This window comes from Oncorhynchus nerka, linkage group LG10 (genome assembly GCF_034236695.1).
Source record: "Oncorhynchus nerka isolate Pitt River linkage group LG10, Oner_Uvic_2.0, whole genome shotgun sequence".
Taxonomy (NCBI): domain Eukaryota; kingdom Metazoa; phylum Chordata; class Actinopteri; order Salmoniformes; family Salmonidae; genus Oncorhynchus; species Oncorhynchus nerka.
This window is the reverse complement of record NC_088405.1, coordinates 1,404,254-1,427,310: the sequence shown is the minus strand read 5'-3', so window position 1 is coordinate 1,427,310 and position 23,057 is coordinate 1,404,254. Positions and strand designations below refer to the sequence as shown.

General features: G+C 39.2%; 1 protein-coding gene across 1 annotated transcript in view; it reads left to right on the top strand.

Moving 5' to 3' along the window:
* LOC135573591 (ubiquitin thioesterase zranb1) overlaps window positions 1–22,611 on the top strand; it is a 33,644-nt gene extending 11,033 nt beyond the window's left edge. The window contains exons 5-6 of the mRNA XM_065022856.1: window positions 2,464–2,693; window positions 17,455–22,611. Of these exons, the coding sequence (XP_064878928.1) occupies window positions 2,464–2,693; window positions 17,455–17,676 (452 nt within the window). The 3' untranslated portion in view covers window positions 17,677–22,611. The remainder of the gene's footprint in view (window positions 1–2,463; window positions 2,694–17,454) is intronic.
* The last annotated feature ends 446 nt before the right edge of the window (window positions 22,612–23,057 follow it).

The following is a 23,057-nucleotide window of genomic DNA, read 5'->3' as shown; positions in this document are numbered from 1 at the left end:
AGATAGAGACTGTGTGTTATTAGACCAGAGGAAGCTGTAGATAGAGACTGTGTGTTTGTTATTAGACCAGAGGAAGCTGTAGATAGAGACTGTGTGTTGTTATCAGACCAGAGGAAGCTGTAGATAGAGACTGTGATTAGACCAGAGGAAGCTGTAGATAGAGACTGTGTTTATCAGACCAGAGGAAGCTGTAGATAGAGACTGTGTGTTATTAGACCAGAGGAAGCTGTAGATAGAGACTGTGTGTTATTAGACCAGAGGAAGCTGTAGATAGAGACTGTGTGTTATTAGACTACTGTAGACTGTATTAGACCAGAGGAAGCTCTAGATAGAGACTGTGTGTTGTTATTAGACCAGAGGAAGCTGTAGATAGAGACTGTGTGTTATCAGACCAGAGGAAGCTGTAGATAGAGACTGTGTGTTATCAGACCAGAGGAAGCTGTAGATAGAGACTGTGTGTTATCAGACTAGAGGAAGCTGTAGATAGAGACTGTGTGTGTTGTTATCAGACCAGAGGAAGCTGTAGATAGAGACTGTGTGTGTGTTATCAGACCAGAGGAAGCTGTAGATAGAGACTGTGTGTGTTGTTATTTGACCAGAGGAAGCTGTAGTTAGAGACTGTGTGTTATTAGACCAGAGGAAGCTGTAGATAGAGACTGTGTGTTATTAGACCAGAGGAAGCTGTAGATAGAGACTGGGTGTGTTGTTATTAGACCAGAGGAAGCTGTAGATAGAGACTGTGTGTTATCAGACCAGAGGAAGCTGTAGATAGACTGTGTGTTATTAGACCAGAGGAAGCTGTAGATAGAGACTGTGTTGTTATTAGACCAGAGGAAGCTGTAGATAGAGACTGTGTGTTATTAGACCAGAGGAAGCTGTAGATAGAGACTGGGTGTGTTGTTATTAGACCAGAGGAAGCTGTAGATAGAGACTGGGTGTGTTGTTATTAGACCAGAGGAAGCTGTAGATAGAGACTGTGTGTTATCAGACCAGAGGAAGCTGTAGATAGAGACTGTGTTGTTATTAGACCAGAGGAAGCTGTAGATAGAGACTGTGTGTTATTAGACCAGAGGAAGCTGTAGATAGAGACTGTGTGTTATTAGACCAGAGGAAGCTCTAGATAGAGACTGTGTGTGTTGTTATCAGACCAGAGGAAGCTGTAGATAGAGACTGGGTGTGTTGTTATTAGACCAGGTGAAGCTGTAGATAGAGACTGTGTGTTATCAGACCAGAGGAAGCTGTAGATAGAGACTGTGTGTTATTAGACCAGAGGAAGCTGTAGATAGAGACTGGGTGTGTTGTTATTAGACCAGGTGAAGCTGTAGATAGAGACTGTGTGTGTATGCGTCTTTGTCTCTGTCTAAACTGAGCCTACATATGAAACCTTATAGGAACAACATATTAGCCCATAGCAGAGTTGTATGTGCGTTGTGGGCGCGAGGGGCCCAGGAGTGGGGTTGCCATGCATGGTTGCTGGGTAACATTAAAACAACATAGCTCTCCATGTAAATCCATTTCCTTTCATGTTCAAAATAGACTACAATGAATAGAAGGGCCCTAGCAACCAATGCAGCAACACTAGATCATGAAAGGACCACTCAAGGCCCTCGTTGGGGGAATAAGTGCTTTCATTTGCTATTATTTTGGGATCAAATAAAATCTTAATAAAATGTAATATTGTATGTAGACTTTACCGTGAAATGCTTACCTACGAGCCCTTTCCCAACAGTGCAGTTCGTACTGGGGTACGAGGTAGTAGTGAGTCGGGGGACTGGGGTACGAGGTAGTAGTGAGTCGGGGTATTGGGGTACGAGGTAGTAGTGAGTCGGGGTACTGGGGTACGAGGTAGTAGTGAGTCGGGGTACGAGGTAGTAGTGAGTCGGGGTACTGGGGTACGAGGTAGTAGTGAGTCGGGGTACTGGGGTACGAGGTAGTAGAGAGTCGGGGTACTGGGGTACGAGGTAGTAGTGAGTCGGGGTACGAGGTAGTAGTGAGTCGGGGTACTGGGGTACGAGGTAGTAGTGAGTCGGGTACGAGGTAGTAGTGAGTCGGGGTACTGGGGTACGAGGTAGTAGTGAGTCGGGGTACGAGGTAGTAGTGAGTCGGGGTACTGGGGTACGAGGTAGTAGAGAGTCGGGGTACTGGGGTACGAGGTAGTAGTGAGTCGAGGTACTGGGGTACGAGGTAGTAGTGAGTCGGGGTACGAGGTAGTAGTGAGTCGGGGTACTGGGGTACGAGGTAGTAGTGAGTCGGCGTACTGGGGTACGAGGTAGTTGGGAGATTGATTGAGGTAATATGTACGTGTAGGTTTGGTTAGGTTATTTTTAGTACTATGTACATAGTAGGAGAGAAAGGTATAAAGTCTGGGTAGCCATTTGATTAACTGATAGAGACACTGACCTGTCTCTCTACCTGTACAGGTGTGTACCTGTCTGAGACTGACCTGTGTCTCTACCTGTACAGGTGTGTACTTGCCCCTGTTGTGGGAGCAGAGCTTCTGTTGGAAAAGTCCCATCGCCCTGGGTTACACACGCGGACACTTCTCTGCCCTGGTCGCCATGGAGAACGACGGCTACGACAATCGCGGCGCGGGCGCTAACCTCAACACTGACGATGACGTCACCGTAACCTTCCTGCCGCTGGTGGACAGCGAGAGAAAACTGCTGCACGTACATTTCCTGTCTGCACAAGAGGTAACATTAACTCCTAGCCTACATTTCCTGTCTGCACAGAGGTAACATTAACTCCTAGCCTACATTCCCCCCCAGAGGTAACATTAACTCCTAGCCTACATACCCCCCCCCAGAGGTAACATTAACTCCTAGCCTACATTCCCCCCCAGAGGTAACATTAACTCCTAGCCTACATTCCCCCCCAGAGGTAACATTAACTCCTAGCCTACATTCCCCCCAGAGGTAACATTAACTCCTAGCCTACATTCCCCCAGAGGTAACATTAACTCCTAGCCTACATTCCCCCCCAGAGGTAACATTAACTCCTAGCCTACATTCCCCCCCAGAGGTAACATTAACTCCTAGCCTACATTCCCCCCAGAGGTAACATTAACTCCTAGCCTACATTCCCCCCAGAGGTAACATTAACTCCTAGCCTACATTCCCCCAGAGGTAACATTAACTCCTAGCCTACATTCCCCCAGAGGTAACATTAACTCCTAGCCTACATTCCCCCAGAGGTAACATTAACTCCTAGCCTACATCCCCCCCCCAGAGTTGTAACATTAACTCTAGCCTACATTCCCCCCCAGAGGTAACATTAACTCCTAGCCTACATTCCCCCCCAGAGGTAACATTAACTCCTAGCCTACATTCCCCCAGAGGAAATCTAATGACATAATATTTAAATCCATCTGTTTAAAGTAGAGAGATGTTGTTTTATTGGTGTCTCAACCCGCCGATATCGACCTCCGCATCTACAGGAAAGTGGGACTACAGTGGAAAGTGGGTACAGTAAAGAGACAGTTATTAATGTATGTGGGTATAACTGACAGTAAAGTGACAGTTATTCATGTGGGTATAACTGACAGTAAAGAAACAGTTATAAATGTGGGTATAACTGACAGTAAAGTTATTAATGTATGTGGGTATAACTGACAGTAAAGTGACAGTTATTAATGTATATAACTGACAGTATAACTGACAGTAAAGTGACAGTTATTAATGTATGTGGGTATAACTGACAGTAAAGTAACAGTTATTAATGTGGGTATAACTGACAGTAAAGAAACAGTTATAAATGTGGGTATAACTGACAGTTATTAATGTATGTGGGTATAACTGACAGTAAAGTGACAGTTATTAATGTATGTGGGTATAACTGACAGTAATTAATGTATGTGGGTATAACTGACAGTAAAGTGACAGTAATTAATGTATGTGGGTAAAACTGACAGTTATTAATGTATGTGGGTATAACTGACAGTAATTAATGTATGTGGGTATAACTGACAGTAAAGTGACAGTAATTAATGTATGTGGGTAAAACTGACAGTTATTAATGTATGTGGGTATAACTGACAGTTATTAATGTATGTGGGTATAACTGACAGTTATTAATGTATGTGGGTATAACTGACAGTTATTAATGTGTGTGGGTATAACTGACAGTTATTAATGTATGTGGGTATAACTGACAGTTAAGAGACAGTTATTAATGTATGTGGGTATAACTGACAGTTATTAATGTATGTGGGTATAACTGACAGTAAAGAGACAGTTATAAATATGGGTATAACTGACAGTAAAGAGACAGTTATTAATGTATGTGGGTATAACTGACAGTAAAGAGACAGTTATTAATGTATGTGGTTATAACTGACAGTAAAGTGACAGTTATTAATCTATGTGGGTATAACTGACAGTTATTAATCTATGTGGGTATAACTGACAGTTATTAATGTATGTGGGTATAACTGACAGTTATTAATGTATGTGGGTATATGTGGGTATAACTGACAGTAAAGAGACAGTTATTAATGTATGTGGGTATAACTGACAGTAAAGAGACAGTTATTAATGTATGTGGGTATAACTGACAGTTATTAATGTATGTGGGTATAACTGACAGTAAAGTGACAGTTATTAATGTATGTGGGTATAACTGACAGTTATTAATGTATGTGGGTATAACTGACAGTAAAGTGACAGTTATTAATGTATGTGGGTATAACTGACAGTTATTAATGTATGTGGGTATAACTGACAGTTATTAATGTATGTGACAGTTATTAATGTATGTGGTTATAACTGACAGTTATTAATGTAAGTGGGTATAACTGACAGTAAAGTGACAGTTATTAATCTATGTGGGTATAACTGACAGTTATTAATCTATGTGGGTATAACTGACAGTTATTAATGTATGTGGGTATAACTGACAGTTATTAATGTATGTGGGTATATGTGGGTATAACTGACAGTAAAGAGACAGTTATTAATGTATGTGGGTATAACTGACAGTTATTAATGTATGTGGGTATAACTGACAGTAAAGTGACAGTTATTAATGTATGTGGGTATAACTGACAGTTATTAATGTATGTGGGTATAACTGACAGTTATTAATGTATGTGGGTATAACTGACAGTTATTAATGTATGTGGTTATAACTGACAGTTATTAATGTAAGTGGGTATAACTGACAGTAAAGTGACAGTTATTAATGTATGTGGGTATAACTGACAGTTATTAATGTATGTGTGTATATGTGGGTATAACTGACAGTAAAGAGACAGTTATTAATGTATGTGGGTATAACTGACAGTAAAGAGACAGTTATTAATGTATGTGGGTATAACTGACCGTTAATAATGTAATAACTGACAGTTATTAATGTATGTGGGTATAACTGACAGTAAAGAGACAGGTATTAATGTATGTGGGTATAACTGACAGTTATTCATGTATGTGGGTATAACTGACAGTAAAGTGACAGTTATTAATGTATGTGGGTATAACTGACAGTTATTAATGTATGTGGGTATAACTGACAGTTATTAATGTATGTGGTTATAACTGACAGTTATTAATGTAAGTGGTATAACTGACAGTAAAGGACAGTTATTAATGTATGTGGGTATAACTGACAGTAAAGTGACAGATATTAATGTATGTGGGTATAACTGACAGTTATTAATGTATGTGGGTATAACTGACAGTTACTAATGTATGTGGGTATAACTGACAGTTATTAATGTATGTGGGTATAACTGACAGTAAAGTGACAGTTATTAATGTATGTTGGTATAACTGACAGTAAAGAGACAGTTATTAATGTATGTGGGTATAACTGACAGTAAAGAGACAGTTATTAATGTATGTGGGTATAACTGACAGTTACTAATGTATGTGGGTATAACTGACAGTAAAGTGACAGTTATTAATGTATGTGGGTATAACTGACAGATATTAATGTATGTGGGTATAACTGACAGTTATTAATGTATGTGGGTATAACTGACAGTAAAGTGACAGTTATTAATGTATGTGGGTATAACTGACAGTTATTAATGTATGTGGGTATAACTGACAGTTATTAATGTATGTGGGTATAACTGACAGTTATTAATGTATGTGGGTATAACTGACAGTAAAGTGACAGTTATTAATGTATGTGGGTATAACTGACAGTAAAGTGACAGTTATTAATCTATGTGGGTATAACTGACAGTTATTAATGTATGTGGGTATAACTGACAGTAAAGAGACAGTTATTAATGTATGTGGGTATAACTGACAGTAAAGTGACAGTTATTAATGTATGTGGGTATAACTGACAGTTACTAATGTATGTGGGTATAACTGACAGTTATTAATGTATGTGGGTATAACTGACAGTAAAGTGACAGATATTAATGTATGTGGGTATAACTGACAGTTATTAATGTATGTGGGTATAACTGACAGTAAAGTGACAGATATTAATGTATGTGGGTATAACTGACAGTTATTAATGTATGTGGGTATAACTGACAGTAAAGTGACAGTTATTAATCTATGTGGGTATAACTGACAGTAAAGAGACAGTTATTAATGTATGTGGGTATAACTGACAGTTATTAATGTATGTGGGTATAACTGACAGTAAAGAGACAGTTATTAATGTATGTGGGTATAACTGACAGTTATTAATGTATGTGGGTATAACTGACAGTAAAGTGACAGTTATTAATGTATGTGGGTATAACTGACAGTAAAGTGACAGTTATTAATCTATGTGGGTATAACTGACAGTTATTAATGTATGTGGGTATAACTGACAGTTATTAATGTATGTGGGTATAACTGACAGTTATTAATGTATGTGGGTATAACTGACAGTTATTAATGTATGTGGGTATAACTGACAGTTATTAATGTATGTGGGTATAACTGACAGTAAAGAGACAGTTATTAATGTATGTGGGTATAACTGACAGTTATTAATGTATGTGGGTATAACTGACAGTAAAGTGACAGTTATTAATGTATGTGGGTATAACTGACAGTTATTAATGTATGTGGGTATAACTGACAGTAAAGTGACAGTTATTAATGTATGTGGGTATAACTGACAGATATTAATGTATGTGGGTATAACTGACAGATATTAATGTATGTGGGTATAACTGACAGTTATTAATGTATGTGGGTATAACTGACAGATATTAATGTATGTGGGTATAACTGACAGTTATTAATGTATGTGGGTATAACTGACAGTTATTAATGTATGTGGGTATAACTGACAGTTATTAATGTATGTGGGTATAACTGACAGTAAAGTGACAGTTATTAATGTATGTGGGTATAACTGACAGATATTAATGTATGTGGGTATAACTGACAGTTATTAATGTATGTGGGTATAACTGACAGTAAAGTGACAGTTATTAATGTATGTGGGTATAACTGACAGTTATTAATGTATGTGGGTATAACTGACAGTTATTAATGTATGTGGGTATATGTGGGTATAACTGACAGTAAAGAGACAGTTATTAATGTATGTGGGTATAACTGACAGTAAAGAGACAGTTATTAATGTATGTGGGTATAACTGACAGTTATTAATGTATGTGGGTATAACTGACAGTAAAGTGACAGTTATTAATGTATGTGGGTATAACTGACAGTTATTAATGTATGTGGGTATAACTGACAGTAAAGTGACAGTTATTAATGTATGTGGGTATAACTGACAGTTATTAATGTATGTGGGTATAACTGACAGTTATTAATGTATGTGGGTATAACTGACAGTTATTAATGTATGTGGTTATAACTGACAGTTATTAATGTATGTGGGTATAACTGACAGTAAAGTGACAGTTATTAATCTATGTTATAACTGACAGTTATTAATCTATGTGGGTATAACTGACAGTTATTAATGTATGTGGGTATAACTGACAGTTATTAATGTATGTGGTGGGTATAACTGACAGTAAAGAGACAGTTATTAATGTATGTGGGTATAACTGACAGTTATTAATGTATGTGGGTATAACTGACAGTAAAGTGACAGTTATTAATGTATGTATAACTGACAGTTATTAATGTATGGGTATAACTGACAGTATGTGGGTATAACTGACAGTTATTAATGTATGTGGTTATAACTGACAGTTATTAATGTAAGTGGGTATAACTGACAGTAAAGTGACAGTTATTAATGTATGTGGGTATAACTGACAGTTATTAATGTATGTGTGTATATGTGGGTATAACTGACAGTAAAGAGACAGTTATTAATGTATGTGGGTATAACTGACAGTAAAGAGACAGTTATTAATGTATGTGGGTATAACTGACCGTTAATAATGTATGTGGGTATAACTGACAGTTATTAATGTATGTGGGTATAACTGACAGTAAAGAGACAGGTATTAATGTATGTGGGTATAACTGACAGTTATTCATGTATGTGGGTATAACTGACAGTAAAGTGACAGTTATTAATGTATGTGGGTATAACTGACAGTTATTAATGTATGTGGGTATAACTGACAGTTATTAATGTATGTGGTTATAACTGACAGTTATTAATGTAAGTGGGTATAACTGACAGTAAAGGACAGTTATTAATGTATGTGGGTATAGCTGACAGTAAAGTGACAGATATTAATGTATGTGGGTATAACTGACAGTTATTAATGTATGTGGGTATAACTGACAGTTACTAATGTATGTGGGTATAACTGACAGTTATTAATGTATGTGGGTATAACTGACAGTAAAGTGACAGTTATTAATGTATGTTGGTATAACTGACAGTAAAGAGACAGTTATTAATGTATGTGGGTATAACTGACAGTAAAGAGACAGTTATTAATGTATGTGGTATAACTGACAGTTATTAATGTATGTGGGTATAACTGACAGTAAAGTGACAGTTATTAATGTATGTGGGTATAACTGACAGATATTAATGTATGTGGGTATAACTGACAGTTATTAATGTATGTGGGTATAACTGACAGTAAAGTGACAGTTATTAATCTATGTGGGTATAACTGACAGTTATTAATGTATGTGGGTATAACTGACAGTTATTAATGTATGTGGGTATAACTGACAGTTATTAATGTATGTGGGTATAACTGACAGTAAAGTGACAGTTATTAATGTATGTGGGTATAACTGACAGTAAAGTGACAGTTATTAATCTATGTGGGTATAACTGACAGTTATTAATGTATGTGGGTATAACTGACAGTAAAGAGACAGTTATTAATGTATGTGGGTATAACTGACAGTTATTAATGTATGTGGGTATAACTGACAGATATTAATGTATGTGGGTATAACTGACAGTTATTAATGTATGTGGGTATAACTGACAGTAAAGTGACAGTTATTAATGTATGTGGGTATAACTGACAGTAAAGTGACAGTTATTAATGTATGTGGGTATAACTGACAGTTATTAATATGTGGGTATAACTGACAGTAAAGAGACAGTTATTAATGTATGTGGGTATAACTGACAGTAAAGTGACAGTTATTAATGTATGTGGGTATAACTGACAGATATTAATGTATGTGGGTATAACTGACAGTTATTAATGTATGTGGGTATAACTGACAGTTATTAATGTATGTGGGTATAACTGACAGATATTAATGTATGTGGGTATAACTGACAGTTATTAATGTATGTGGGTATAACTGACAGTTATTAATGTATGTGGTATAACTGACAGTTATTAATGTATGTGGTATAACTGACAGTAAAGTGACAGTTATTAATGTATGTGGGTATAACTGACAGATATTAATGTATGTGGGTATAACTGACAGTTATTAATGTATGTGGGTATAACTGACAGTAAAGTGACAGTTATTAATGTATGTGGGTATAACTGACAGTTATTAATGTATGTGGGTATAACTGACAGTTATTAATGTATGTGGGTATATGTGGGTATAACTGACAGTAAAGAGACAGTTATTAATGTATGTGGGTATAACTGACAGTAAAGAGACAGTTATTAATGTATGTGGGTATAACTGACAGTTATTAATGTATGTGGGTATAACTGACAGTAAAGTATTATTAATGTATGTGGGTATAACTGACAGTTATTAATGTATGTGGGTATAACTGACAGTAAAGTGACAGTTATTAATGTATGTGGGTATAACTGACAGTTATTAATGTATGTGGGTATAACTGACAGTTATTAATGTATGTGGGTATAACTGACAGTTATTAATGTATGTGGTTATAACTGACAGTTATTAATGTAAGTGGGTATAACTGACAGTAAAGTGACAGTTATTAATCTATGTGGGTATAACTGACAGTTATTAATCTATGTGGGTATAACTGACAGTTATTAATGTATGTGGGTATAACTGACAGTTATTAATGTATGTGGGTATATGTGGGTATAACTGACAGTAAAGAGACAGTTATTAATGTATGTGGGTATAACTGACAGTTATTAATGTATGTGGGTATAACTGACAGTAAAGTGACAGTTATTAATGTATGTGGGTATAACTGACAGTTATTAATGTATGTGGGTATAACTGACAGTTATTAATGTATGTGGGTATAACTGACAGTTATTAATGTATGTGGTTATAACTGACAGTTATTAATGTAAGTGGGTATAACTGACAGTAAAGTGACAGTTATTAATGTATGTGGGTATAACTGACAGTTATTAATGTATGTGTGTATATGTGGGTATAACTGACAGTAAAGAGACAGTTATTAATGTATGTGGGTATAACTGACAGTAAAGAGACAGTTATTAATGTATGTGGGTATAACTGACCGTTAATAATGTATGTGGGTATAACTGACAGTTATTAATGTATGTGGGTATAACTGACAGTAAAGAGACAGGTATTAATGTATGTGGGTATAACTGACAGTTATTCATGTATGTGGGTATAACTGACAGTAAAGTGACAGTTATTAATGTATGTGGGTATAACTGACAGTTATTAATGTATGTGGGTATAACTGACAGTTATTAATGTATGTGGTTATAACTGACAGTTATTAATGTAAGTGGGTATAACTGACAGTAAAGGACAGTTATTAATGTATGTGGGTATAGCTGACAGTAAAGTGACAGATATTAATGTATGTGGGTATAACTGACAGTTATTAATGTATGTGGGTATAACTGACAGTTACTAATGTATGTGGGTATAACTGACAGTTATTAATGTATGTGGGTATAACTGACAGTAAAGTGACAGTTATTAATGTATGTTGGTATAACTGACAGTAAAGAGACAGTTATTAATGTATGTGGGTATAACTGACAGTAAAGAGACAGTTATTAATGTATGTGGGTATAACTGACAGTTATTAATGTATGTGGGTATAACTGACAGTAAAGTATTATTAATGTATGTGGGTATAACTGACAGATATTAATGTATGTGGGTATAACTGACAGTTATTAATGTATGTGGGTATAACTGACAGTAAAGTGACAGTTATTAATCTATGTGGGTATAACTGACAGTTATTAATGTATGTGGGTATAACTGACAGTTATTAATGTATGTGGGTATAACTGACAGTTATTAATGTATGTGGGTATAACTGACAGTAAAGTGACAGTTATTAATGTATGTGGGTATAACTGACAGTAAAGTGACAGTTATTAATCTATGTGGGTATAACTGACAGTTATTAATGTATGTGGGTATAACTGACAGTAAAGAGACAGTTATTAATGTATGTGGGTATAACTGACAGTAAAGTGACAGTTATTAATGTATGTGGGTATAACTGACAGTTACTAATGTATGTGGGTATAACTGACAGTTATTAATGTATGTGGGTATAACTGACAGTAAAGTGACAGATATTAATGTATGTGGGTATAACTGACAGTTATTAATGTATGTGGGTATAACTGACAGTAAAGTGACAGATATTAATGTATGTGGGTATAACTGACAGTTATTAATGTATGTGGGTATAACTGACAGTAAAGTGACAGTTATTAATCTATGTGGGTATAACTGACAGTAAAGAGACAGTTATTAATGTATGTGGGTATAACTGACAGTTATTAATGTATGTGGGTATAACTGACAGTAAAGAGACAGTTATTAATGTATGTGGGTATAACTGACAGTTATTAATGTATGTGGGTATAACTGACAGTAAAGTGACAGTTATTAATGTATGTGGGTATAACTGACAGTAAAGTGACAGTTATTAATCTATGTGGGTATAACTGACAGTTATTAATGTATGTGGGTATAACTGACAGTTATTAATGTATGTGGGTATAACTGACAGTTATTAATGTATGTGGGTATAACTGACAGTTATTAATGTATGTGGGTATAACTGACAGTTATTAATGTATGTGGGTATAACTGACAGTAAAGAGACAGTTATTAATGTATGTGGGTATAACTGACAGTTATTAATGTATGTGGGTATAACTGACAGTAAATAGACAGTTATTAATGTATGTGGGTATAACTGACAGTTATTAATGTATGTGGGTATAACTGACAGTAAAGTGACAGTTATTAATGTTTGTGGGTATAACTGACAGATATTAATGTATGTGGGTATAACTGACAGATATTAATGTATGTGGGTATAACTGACAGTTATTAATGTATGTGGGTATAACTGACAGATATTAATGTATGTGGGTATAACTGACAGTTATTAATGTATGTGGGTATAACTGACAGTTATTAATGTATGTGGGTATAACTGACAGTTATTAATGTATGTGGGTATAACTGACAGTAAAGTGACAGTTATTAATGTATGTGGGTATAACTGACAGATATTAATGTATGTGGGTATAACTGACAGTTATTAATGTATGTGGGTATAACTGACAGTAAAGTGACAGTTATTAATGTATGTGGGTATAACTGACAGTAAAGAGACAGTTAATAATGTATGTGGGTATAACTGACAGATATTAATGTATGTGGGTATAACTGACAGTTATTAATGTATGTGGTTATAACTGACAGTTATTAATGTATGTGGGTATAACTGACAGTTATTAATGTATGTGGGTATAACTGACAGTTATTAATGTATGTGGGTATAACTGACAGTAAAGAGACAGTTATTAATGTATGTGGGTATAACTGACAGTTATTCATGTATGTGGGTATAACTGACAGTAAAGAGACAGTTATTAATGTATGTGGTTATAACTGACAGTTATTAATGTATGTGGGTATAACTGACAGTAAAGTGACAGTTATTAATGTATGTGGGTATAACTGACAGTAAAGTGACAGTTATTAATGTATGTGGGTATAACTGACAGTTATTAATGTATGTGGGTATAACTGACAGTTATTAATGTATGTGGGTATAACTGACAGTAAAGAGACAGTTATTAATGTATGTGGGTATAACTGACAGTAAAGAGACAGTTATTAATGTATGTGGGTATAACTGACAGTAAAGAGACAGTTATTAATGTATGTGGGTATAACTGACGGTGGCTACCGATAGTGGATAATATTTAACACGATATAAATTATTTAAAAAATGTGAAAAGTGAAAAGTCCGGACATGTAATGAGAACATTCTAGAAATCTCAAATTAACTCGGTAGGTTTGGTGCTGTACTGTCATTTGGGCATGGCTACAGAAGCCTACAGCTTGGCTCTCCACATTTCATTCCTGCAAGGTTATAAAGGCCAGCATTTCATAAACGTCACTGTGGAAAAGGAAAAGGTTCGCTGCTGGTTTCACATTGGTCTCCAGCGATCAGAAGGTAAAAATCCACTAAACGTATTAAACATTAGGAACACCTGCTCTTTCCATGACAGCCTGACCAGGTGGATCATTAGGAACACCTGTTCTTTCAATAACAGCCTGACCAGGTGGATCATTAGGAACACCTGTTCTTTCAATAACAGCCTGACCAGGTGGATCATTAGGAACACCTGTTCTTTCAATAACAGCCTGACCAGGTGGATCATTAGGAACACCTGTTCTTTCAATAACAGCCTGACCAGGTGGAGACATGTAGATGAAGGGGAGGAGACATGTAGATGAAGGGGAGGAGACATGTAGATGAAGGGGAGGAGACATGTAGATGAAGGGGAGGAGACAGGTGGTTAAATAAGGATTGTTAAACCTTGAGACATGGATTGTGTATGTGTGACATTCAGAGGGTTTATGGGCAAGACAAAATATATGTAAGGGCCTTTTGAACAGGCTATGGTAGTAGGTGCCAGGTATACTGGTTTGTGTCAAGAACTGCAACGCTGCTGGGTTTTTCACGCTCAACAGTTTCCTGTGTGTATCAAGAACGGTCCACCACCCAAAGGACATCCAGCCAACTTGACACAACTGTGGGAAGCATTGGAGTCAACATGGGCCAGGATCCCTGTGGAACTCTTTCAACACCTTGTAGAATCAACATGGGCCAGGATCCCTGTGGAACTCTTTCAACACCTTGTAGAGTCCATGACCTGATGAATTGAGGCTGTTCTGAGGGGCAAAGGGGGGGTGAAACTCAATATTAGGAAGGTGTTCAATGTTTTGTACACTCAGTGTGTATTTAAAACAATTGACATTTTTATTTACAATCACTTTATCCAAATGGTTTACTCATTCACCTAGCTCTTATCACCTAGCTCTTATCACCTAGCTCTTATCACCTAGCTCTTATCGCCTAGCTCTTATCACCTAGCTCTTATCACCTAGCTCTTATCGCCTAGCTCTTATCACCTAGCTCTTATCACCTAGCTCTTATCACCTAGCTCTTATCAAATAGCTCTTATCAAATAGCTCTTATCACCTAGCTCTTATCAAATAGCTCTTATCAAATAGCTCTCATCACCTAGCTCTTATCAAATAGCTCTTATCAAATAGCTCTTATCAAATAGCTCTTATCACCTAGCTCTTATCAAATAGCTCTTATCAAATAGCTCTCATCACCTAGCTCTTATCAAATAGCTCTTATCAAATAGCTCTTATCAAATAGCTCTTATCAAATAGCTCTTATCAAATAGCTCTTATCACATAGCTCTTATCAAATAGCTCTTATCACCTAGCTCTTATCAAATAGCTCTTATCACCTAGCTCTTATCAAATAGCTCTTATCACCTAGCTCTTATCAAATAGCTCTCATCACCTAGCTCTTATCAAATAGCTCTTATCAAATAGCTCTTATCAATGTGTAAATTACAGTGCATAGAGAATGGTGTTATTTCTATAAAATGTTTTTAAAAGAGATCCGCTTGGAACTGACAGGTTGTTGGATCTTGTTCATCGTGTGTAAAGGTGGTGGAATTATGAAGTCATTAAATCAAGATCAGAATATGGTGTCTCTGTAGACACGCCTCCTCCACCCACCTTCATTAATACGGTGTCTCTGTAGACACGCCTCCTCCACCCACCTTCATTAATACGGTGTCTCTGTAGACACGCCTCCTCCACCCACCTTCATTAATACGGTGTATCTGTAGACACGCCTCCTCCACCCCTCCTTCATTAATACGGTGTCTCTGTAGACACGCCTCCTCCACCCCACCTTCATTAATACGGTGTCTCTGTAGACACGCCTCCTCCACCCACCTTCATTAATACGGTGTATCTGTAGACACGCCTCCTCCACCCCACCTTCATTAATACGGTGTATCTGTAGACACGCCTCCTCCACCCCTCCTTCATTAATACGGTGTATCTGTAGACACGCCTCCTCCACCCCTCCTTCATTAATACGGTGTCTCTGTAGACACGCCTCCTCCACCCCACCTTCATTAATACGGTGTCTCTGTAGACACGCCTCCTCCACCCACCTTCATTAATACGGTGTATCTGTAGACACGCCTCCTCCACCCCTCCTTCATTAATACGGTGTCTCTGTAGACACGCCTCCTCCACCCCACCTTCATTAATACGGTGTCTCTGTAGACACGCCTCCTCCACCCCTCCTTCATTAATATGGTGTATCTGTAGACACGCCTCCTCCACCCCTCCTTCATTAATATGGTGTATCTGTAGACACGCCTCCTCCACCCCTCCTTCATTAATATGGTGTATCTGTAGACACGCCTCCTCCACCCCTCCTTCATTAATATGGTGTATCTGTAGACACGCCTCCTCCACCCCTCCTTCATTAATACGGTGTCTCTGTAGACACGCCTCCTCCCCACCTTAATTTCTTTGATCTCCTCCCCAAATGAATAGCGGGTGACTAACATGCTAATTTCATGCCTAACTTGGATCGCAATTCCCCCCTTTTGAGGGAAGTCTGAGGGTGGGACCTTGGATACTCTCTCCCAATGATCTTTGAGAGGGAAGTCTGAGGGCGGGACCTTGGATACTCTCTCCCAATGATCTTTGAGAGGGAAGTCTGAGGGCGGGACCTTGGATACTCTCTCCCAATGCTCTTTGAGAGGGAAGTCTGAGGGCGGGACCTTGGATACTCTCTCCCAATGATCTTTGAGAGGGAAGTCTGAGGGCGGGACCTTGGATACTCTCTGCCAATGCCCTTTGAGAGGGAAGTCTGAGGGCGGGACCTTGGATACTCTCTCCCAATGCTCTTTGAGAGGGAAGTCTGAGGGCGGGACCTTGGATACTCTCTCCCAATGATCTTTGAGAGGGAAGTCTGAGGGCGGGACCTTGGATACTCTCTGCCAATGCTCTTTGAGAGGGAAGTCTGAGGGCGGGACCTTGGATACTCTCTGCCAATGCCCTTTGAGAGGGAAGTCTGAGGGCGGGACCTTGGATACTCTCTGCCAATGCCCTTTGAGAGGGAAGTCTGAGGGCGGGACCTTGGATACTCTCTGCCAATGCTCTTTGAGAGGATTTAAGGAAGGAGGATACTAAACAAAAGTGAAATGAAAATGTACAATAAACATTACATTCGCAGAAGTTCCAAAAGAATAAATACATTTCAAATGTCATATTATGTCTATATACAGTGTTGTTGAGATGTGCAAATAGTTAAAGTACAAAAGGGAAAATAAATAAACATAAATATGGGTTGTATTTACAATGGTGTGTGTTCTTCACTGGTTGCCCTTTTCTCGTGGCAACGGGTCACAAATCTTGCTGCTGTGATGCACACTGTGGAATTTCACCCAGTAGATATGGGAGTTTTTCAAAATTGGATTTGTTTTCAAACTCTTTGTGGATCTGTGTAATCTGGGGGAAATATGTCTCTCTAATATGGTCATACATTGGGCAGGAGGTTAGGAAGTGCAGCTCAGTTTCCACCTCATTTTGTGGGCAGTGAGCACATAGCCTGTCTTCTCTTGAGAGCCATGTCTGCCTACGGCGGCCTTTCTCAATAGCAAGGCTATGCTCACTGAGTCTGTACATAGTCAAAGCTTTCCTGAAGTTTGGGTCAATCACAGTGGTCAGGTATTCTGCCGCTGTGTACTCTCTGTGTAGGGCCAAATAGCAATGTAGTTTGCTTAGTTTTGTTGTTGTTAATTCTTTCCAATGTGTCTCTCTCTCTCTCTCTGTCTAGATGGGTAACGAGGAGCAGCAGGAGAAGTTGTTGAGGGAGTGGCTGGACTGCTGTGTAACGGAGGGAGGCATGTTGGCCGCAATGCAGAAGTCGTCCCGTCGACGCAACCACCCACTGGTCACACAAATGGTGGAGAACTGGCTGGATGGATACCGACAGATCTGTCCCTGCGCCTCTCTCTCCGACGGGGAGGAGGAGGAGGAGGAGGAGGAAGATGAGTGAAGGAGGGAAGGACACGGTGACACAGACACGGGAGAGGGTGACCAAGAGGAGGATGTGGCGTCACTGGATGGGACTCGAGACCACTAGCATCCTTCATACGGTACCATACGCCTCCTCACCTCAGAGAGAGAGGATCCACGGTCTTCTGCGCTGCCGTCTGAGGCTGTATCCCAAAGCACATAGGGTTCTGGTCAAAAAAAGTAGTGCGCACTATATAGGGGAATAGGTTGGCATTTGGGATGCAGGCGGAGCGATCAATGGTCTTTCACTCTGCCGTCTCAGAAGCACTGAAGAGAGGAGACCTGCTCTGGTTCTGAAAGAACTCTTGGAACACATTCTAGAATCTCCTCAACAAAACCATGGCAACAACAATGGGTGCGTTCGTAAATTCACTCTGGAGGGCGTTGTCAGTTCGTAAATTCACTCTGGAGGGCGTTGTCAGTTCGTAAATTCACTCTGGAGTGCGTTGTCAATTCGTCAATTCACTCTGGAGTGGAGTGCGTTGTCAGTTCGTCAATTCACTCTGGAGTGCGTTGTCAGTTCGTAAATTCAGAGGGCACACTGGAACGCTCTGGCCGAGGAGTAGGGTTGATCTGAACGTCCTGACCTCACAACGGCAATCAAGCACACAAGCTAACTGGCTAAAGTTGGTTAGCTTGCTAGCTACTTCCAGACACATAATGAGAGAACACCTCACTCACTGACCATTTTACTCCCCCAAGCAGAGCTGGTTAGGCTGTTTACATGTTATCCAGAGCGTTGGTGACTGTAACTGTGCTGCTGGAAACAATTTAATTACGTTTTCTTTTTGCAGAGGTTTTACTGACACCGGTCATATTCAACGGGTGTGTTGCGTGTTTATAAATGAATCAGTTATTCTCTCACACCGACGACATTCTGTTCTGAAATGGGAGTCGACAACCAGAGGGACTTTACGAACGCACCCAAGGACAAACAACTAACCACCAAGTAGCCACCCATATTATTTCAAATAAAGAACTATAGTTTGTGAAATGTTAATCGTCTTTAAAATATTTACTGTTTTTTTTTCCTCCCATTTTCCCCGGAGTGTAATTATTTATCCATCATTGATAATAATGCATGAGTTGTATAAATGGTGTACTAGGAAACAATGTGATTACCAGCATCAAAGTGGAAGACAGGAATCCTCATTGACTATCACTACTACGGACATCTACCTACGAAACCACATGACTTAATACATTTTTCTCTCTATTTTTTCTGCTGCCTGTTTTGTTATTGAGAATACTTGCCGTTTTCAATCCCCCATCCACCGGAGAGAAGTAAGCGCTATATTTAGGAAGCCGTAGTGTATATTTAAAGAAACTTAAAGGACGCCTGAAAATTAAACTGTTCTATTTAGAAGATTGTAAATGCGAACTGAATTTATCTTAAAGTTAAAGCAGAGCTATTAAAGAGACTTCTCATCCCACAATGTGTCTACAAGGTTCACCAGGAAGAGACTTCTCATCCCACAATGTGTCTACAAGGTTCACCATGAAGAGACTTCTCATCCCACAATGTGTCTACAAGGTTCACCAGGAAGAGACTTCTCATCCCACAATGTGTCTACAAGGTTCACCAGGAAGAGACTTCTCATCCCACAATGTGTCTACAAGGTTCACCAGGAAGAGACTTCTCATCCCACAATGTGTCTACAAGGTTCACCAGGAAGAGACTTCTCATCCCACAATGTGTCTACAAGGTTCACCAGGAAGAGACTTCTCATCCCACAATGTGTCTACAAGGTTCACCAGGAAGAGACTTCTCATCCCACAATGTGTCTACAAGGTTCACCAGGAAGAGACTTCTCATCCCACAATGTGTCTACAAGGTTCACCAGGAAGAGACTTCTCATCCCACAATGTGTCTACAAGGTTCACCAGGAAGAGACTTCTCATCCCACAATGTGTCTACAAGGTTCACCAGGAAGAGACTTCTCATCCCACAATGTGTCTACAAGGTTCACCAGGAAGAGCATCTGTTTTTCTGGATCCTTTATCCCTTCTGCAAAAATCCTTTAAAAAGTTGGATGGTTAAAACTGTGTTTAGGAGAGCGAGGGAGAGCTAGAGCGAGGGAGAGAGAGCGAGAGAGGAACAGGGAGAGAGAGGGAGGCACAGGGAGAGAGAGCGAGAGAAGCACAGGGAGAGCGAGAGAGAGAGGGGCACAGGGAGAGCGAGGGAGAGCGAGAGAGAGGGGCACAGGAAGAGAAGAGCGAGAGAGAGAGGGGCACAGGAAGAGCGAGAGAGAGAGGGGCACAGGGAGAGAGAGAGAGAGAGCACAGGAAGAGCGAGAGAGAGAGGGGCACAGGGAGAGAGAGAGAGAGAGAGAGAGGAGCACAGGGAGAGAGAGAGAGAGAGAGGGGCACAGGGAGAGAGAGAGAGAGGGGCACAGGGAGAGAGAGAGAGAGGGGCACAGGGAGAGCGAGAGAAGTTGGATGGTAAAAATATTTATTTGTTTAGGAGAGAGAGGCAGCGAGAGGGCTGGGGGGGCAGAGAGAGATGAGTTTGATACTTTATTCTGCTCTTGGTTTTTCCTGTGTTTTGTTTGATTATTTCCATCCTTTCTGTGAGGAGAAAACCTGTTCGAGTTGGGGGCCATTTGTTAGTGTTAAGTCATTGGAGAAAACCTGTACGAGTTGGGGGCCATTTGGTAGTGTTAAGTCATTGGAGAAAACCTGTTCGAGTTGGGTGCCATTTGTTAGTGTGATGTATTAAGTCATTGATGTTCCAGCGGAGGATCGATATCATGGTGGGAGAAGAGATGGGCCTTAAATAACTCAGCTGATTTTCTAAAAAGGAGTCCATTAAAGGGACAGTTCACCCAAATGACAAAATCACACAATTGATTTGCTTTACCCTGTAAGCAGTCTAATGGAAAAAGGTATGACGGCAATCCATGATTTGGTTTTAATTTCCTGACACTGTTTTAGCATTTTGGCACAAATCCCATTCACGTTGTTAGCATTTTTTGGGCACAAATCCCATTCACGTTGTTAGCATTTTTTTGGCACAAATCCCATTCACGTTATTAGCATTTTTTTGGCACAAATCCCATTCACGTTGTTAGCATTTTTTGGGCACAAATCCCATTCACGTTGTTAGCATTTTTTTGGGCACAAATCCCATTCACGTTGTTAGCATTTTTTTGGCACAAATCCCATTCACGTTATTAGCATTTTTTTGGCACAAATCCCATTCACGTTGTTAGCATTTTTTTGGCACAAATCCCATTCACGTTGTTAGCATTTTTTTGGCACAAATCCCATTCACGTTGTTAGCATTTTTTGGCCACAAATCCCATTCACGTTATTAGCATTTTTTTGGCACAAATCCCATTCACGTTGTTAGCATTTTTTGGGCACAAATCCCATTCACGTTGTTAGCATTTTTTTGGGCACAAATCCCATTCACGTTGTTAGCATTTTTTTGGCACAAATCCCATTCACGTTGTTAGCATTTTTTTGGCACAAATCCCATTCACGTTGTTAGCATTTTTTTGGCACAAATCCCATTCACGTTGTTAGCATTTTCTGGCATCGTGTCCAAATCATCTGAAAGTATCTCACTTTACAGCAAAGATGTTCTATTATATTGACAAGATAATTGAGTGGGACCATTCTAGCCAATGAGAGGGCAGATACGCGTGTGAACAACAGGCACAACTCCCATATAAAGTTGTTGTTGTTTTTCACAGTTGCCACGGCGTCCATTTATAACAGTGCATTTGTAACAACCTCACATGCTGACTAGACCGATGCAGATGCGCGTTGGCAGTTTGGAAATAGAGCCAAGTAGCCAAACAGAAGCTCATTGATGTGCGCAAGTAGTTTAGGTGACGTGCTGCAAGCCACTCCCATCTACTCATTGGTTTTTAGGAGCATATATACCCAAGATTGAAAGATGAACTGAAGTCCACACTCCAGTCCAGTTGATGGTGGTAATGCACCTTAAAGTTGGTTACCAACCGCCATATAAAGTCCACAGAGGAAGAAGATGATGATGATAATGATTACTATAAACCAACTCGGGTTCCCCTTTTATCTGTGGATTAATTGTCCGAGTAGAGAACACACGGTGTAGTGTGACTCAAAATGGGTCAAAATTCTAGAAAGATCCAGAAAAATAGGATCTTGTACATTTCAGGTAAACTAACAACCCAATGTTTATATCCCAGGACAAATTAGCTAGCAACAGTGAGCTAGCTAGCCAAATGTCCATTACTGTAATGTTTATATCCCAGGACAAATTAGCTAGCAACAGTGAGCTAGCTAGCCAAATGTCCATTACTGTAATGTTTATATCCCAGGACAAATTAGCTAGCAACAGTGAGCTAGCTAGCCAAATGTCCATTACTGTAATGTTTATATCCCAGGACAAATTAGCTAGCAACAGCGAGCTAGCTAGCCAAATGTCCATTACTGTGTAGGTTGGTTCAGAGTTTGTTTTGGTATTTCAACCTACGAGTCCAGATTTGCGTCTGGTGTGGATGTACCAAATCAACATACGGGCGATGGCTCTAGTCTGCATATAAACCTCACGTAGGAAATTAGCAGTTCACTTTTTTGCTGACAATCCGACACTTATTGAGAGATTTCGGGGCGAAGTAAACCCTCTCGTTTTGCCTCTCATCTTCTGCTAGATGATTGGTACATACCGTAATGCTAACATCGGCACCATGACTCGAATGAGATGTGTGCCACAAATGCTAAAACGTTAGCATTGGGAAACAGTGGCAGGTAAAAGAAACGGAGGAACTTATTGAAGAAAAATCCAGTGTAATATATTATAAAAAATAAAGCGAACTGGATGGAATATGAACATAGAAATGCTACCAAAAATAAGTTACTGAAACTAAAATGATGTAATTACCAAACAATATTTTGAAAGAGGAAGTAAAGTACTTTAAGCATATGTTTTCGTTTCAGTTTCCTCCATCTCCACTAACTGAAGCTAATTGTATGGATTTTTTTACTATTAATAACGTGAAATTAACATCTGTACAGAAAGGCCAAATTACAGAGGAACTTTCTTGATGTGATTAAAGCCTTTAATTCTGGGAAAACTCCATGGCTGGATGACACAGTGGAGGTAAACCAAACTCCAGGGCTGGATGACATACCAGAGGAGGTAAACCAAACTCCAGGGCTGGATGACACAGTGGAGGTAAACCAAACTCCAGGGCTGGATGACATACCAGAGGAGGTAAACCAAACTCCAGGGCTGGATGACATACCAGAGGAGGTAAACCAAACTCCAGGGCTGGATGACACAGTGGAGGTAAACCAAACTCCAGGGCTGGATGACATACCAGAGGAGGTAAACCAAACTCCAGGGCTGGATGACATACCAGAGGAGGT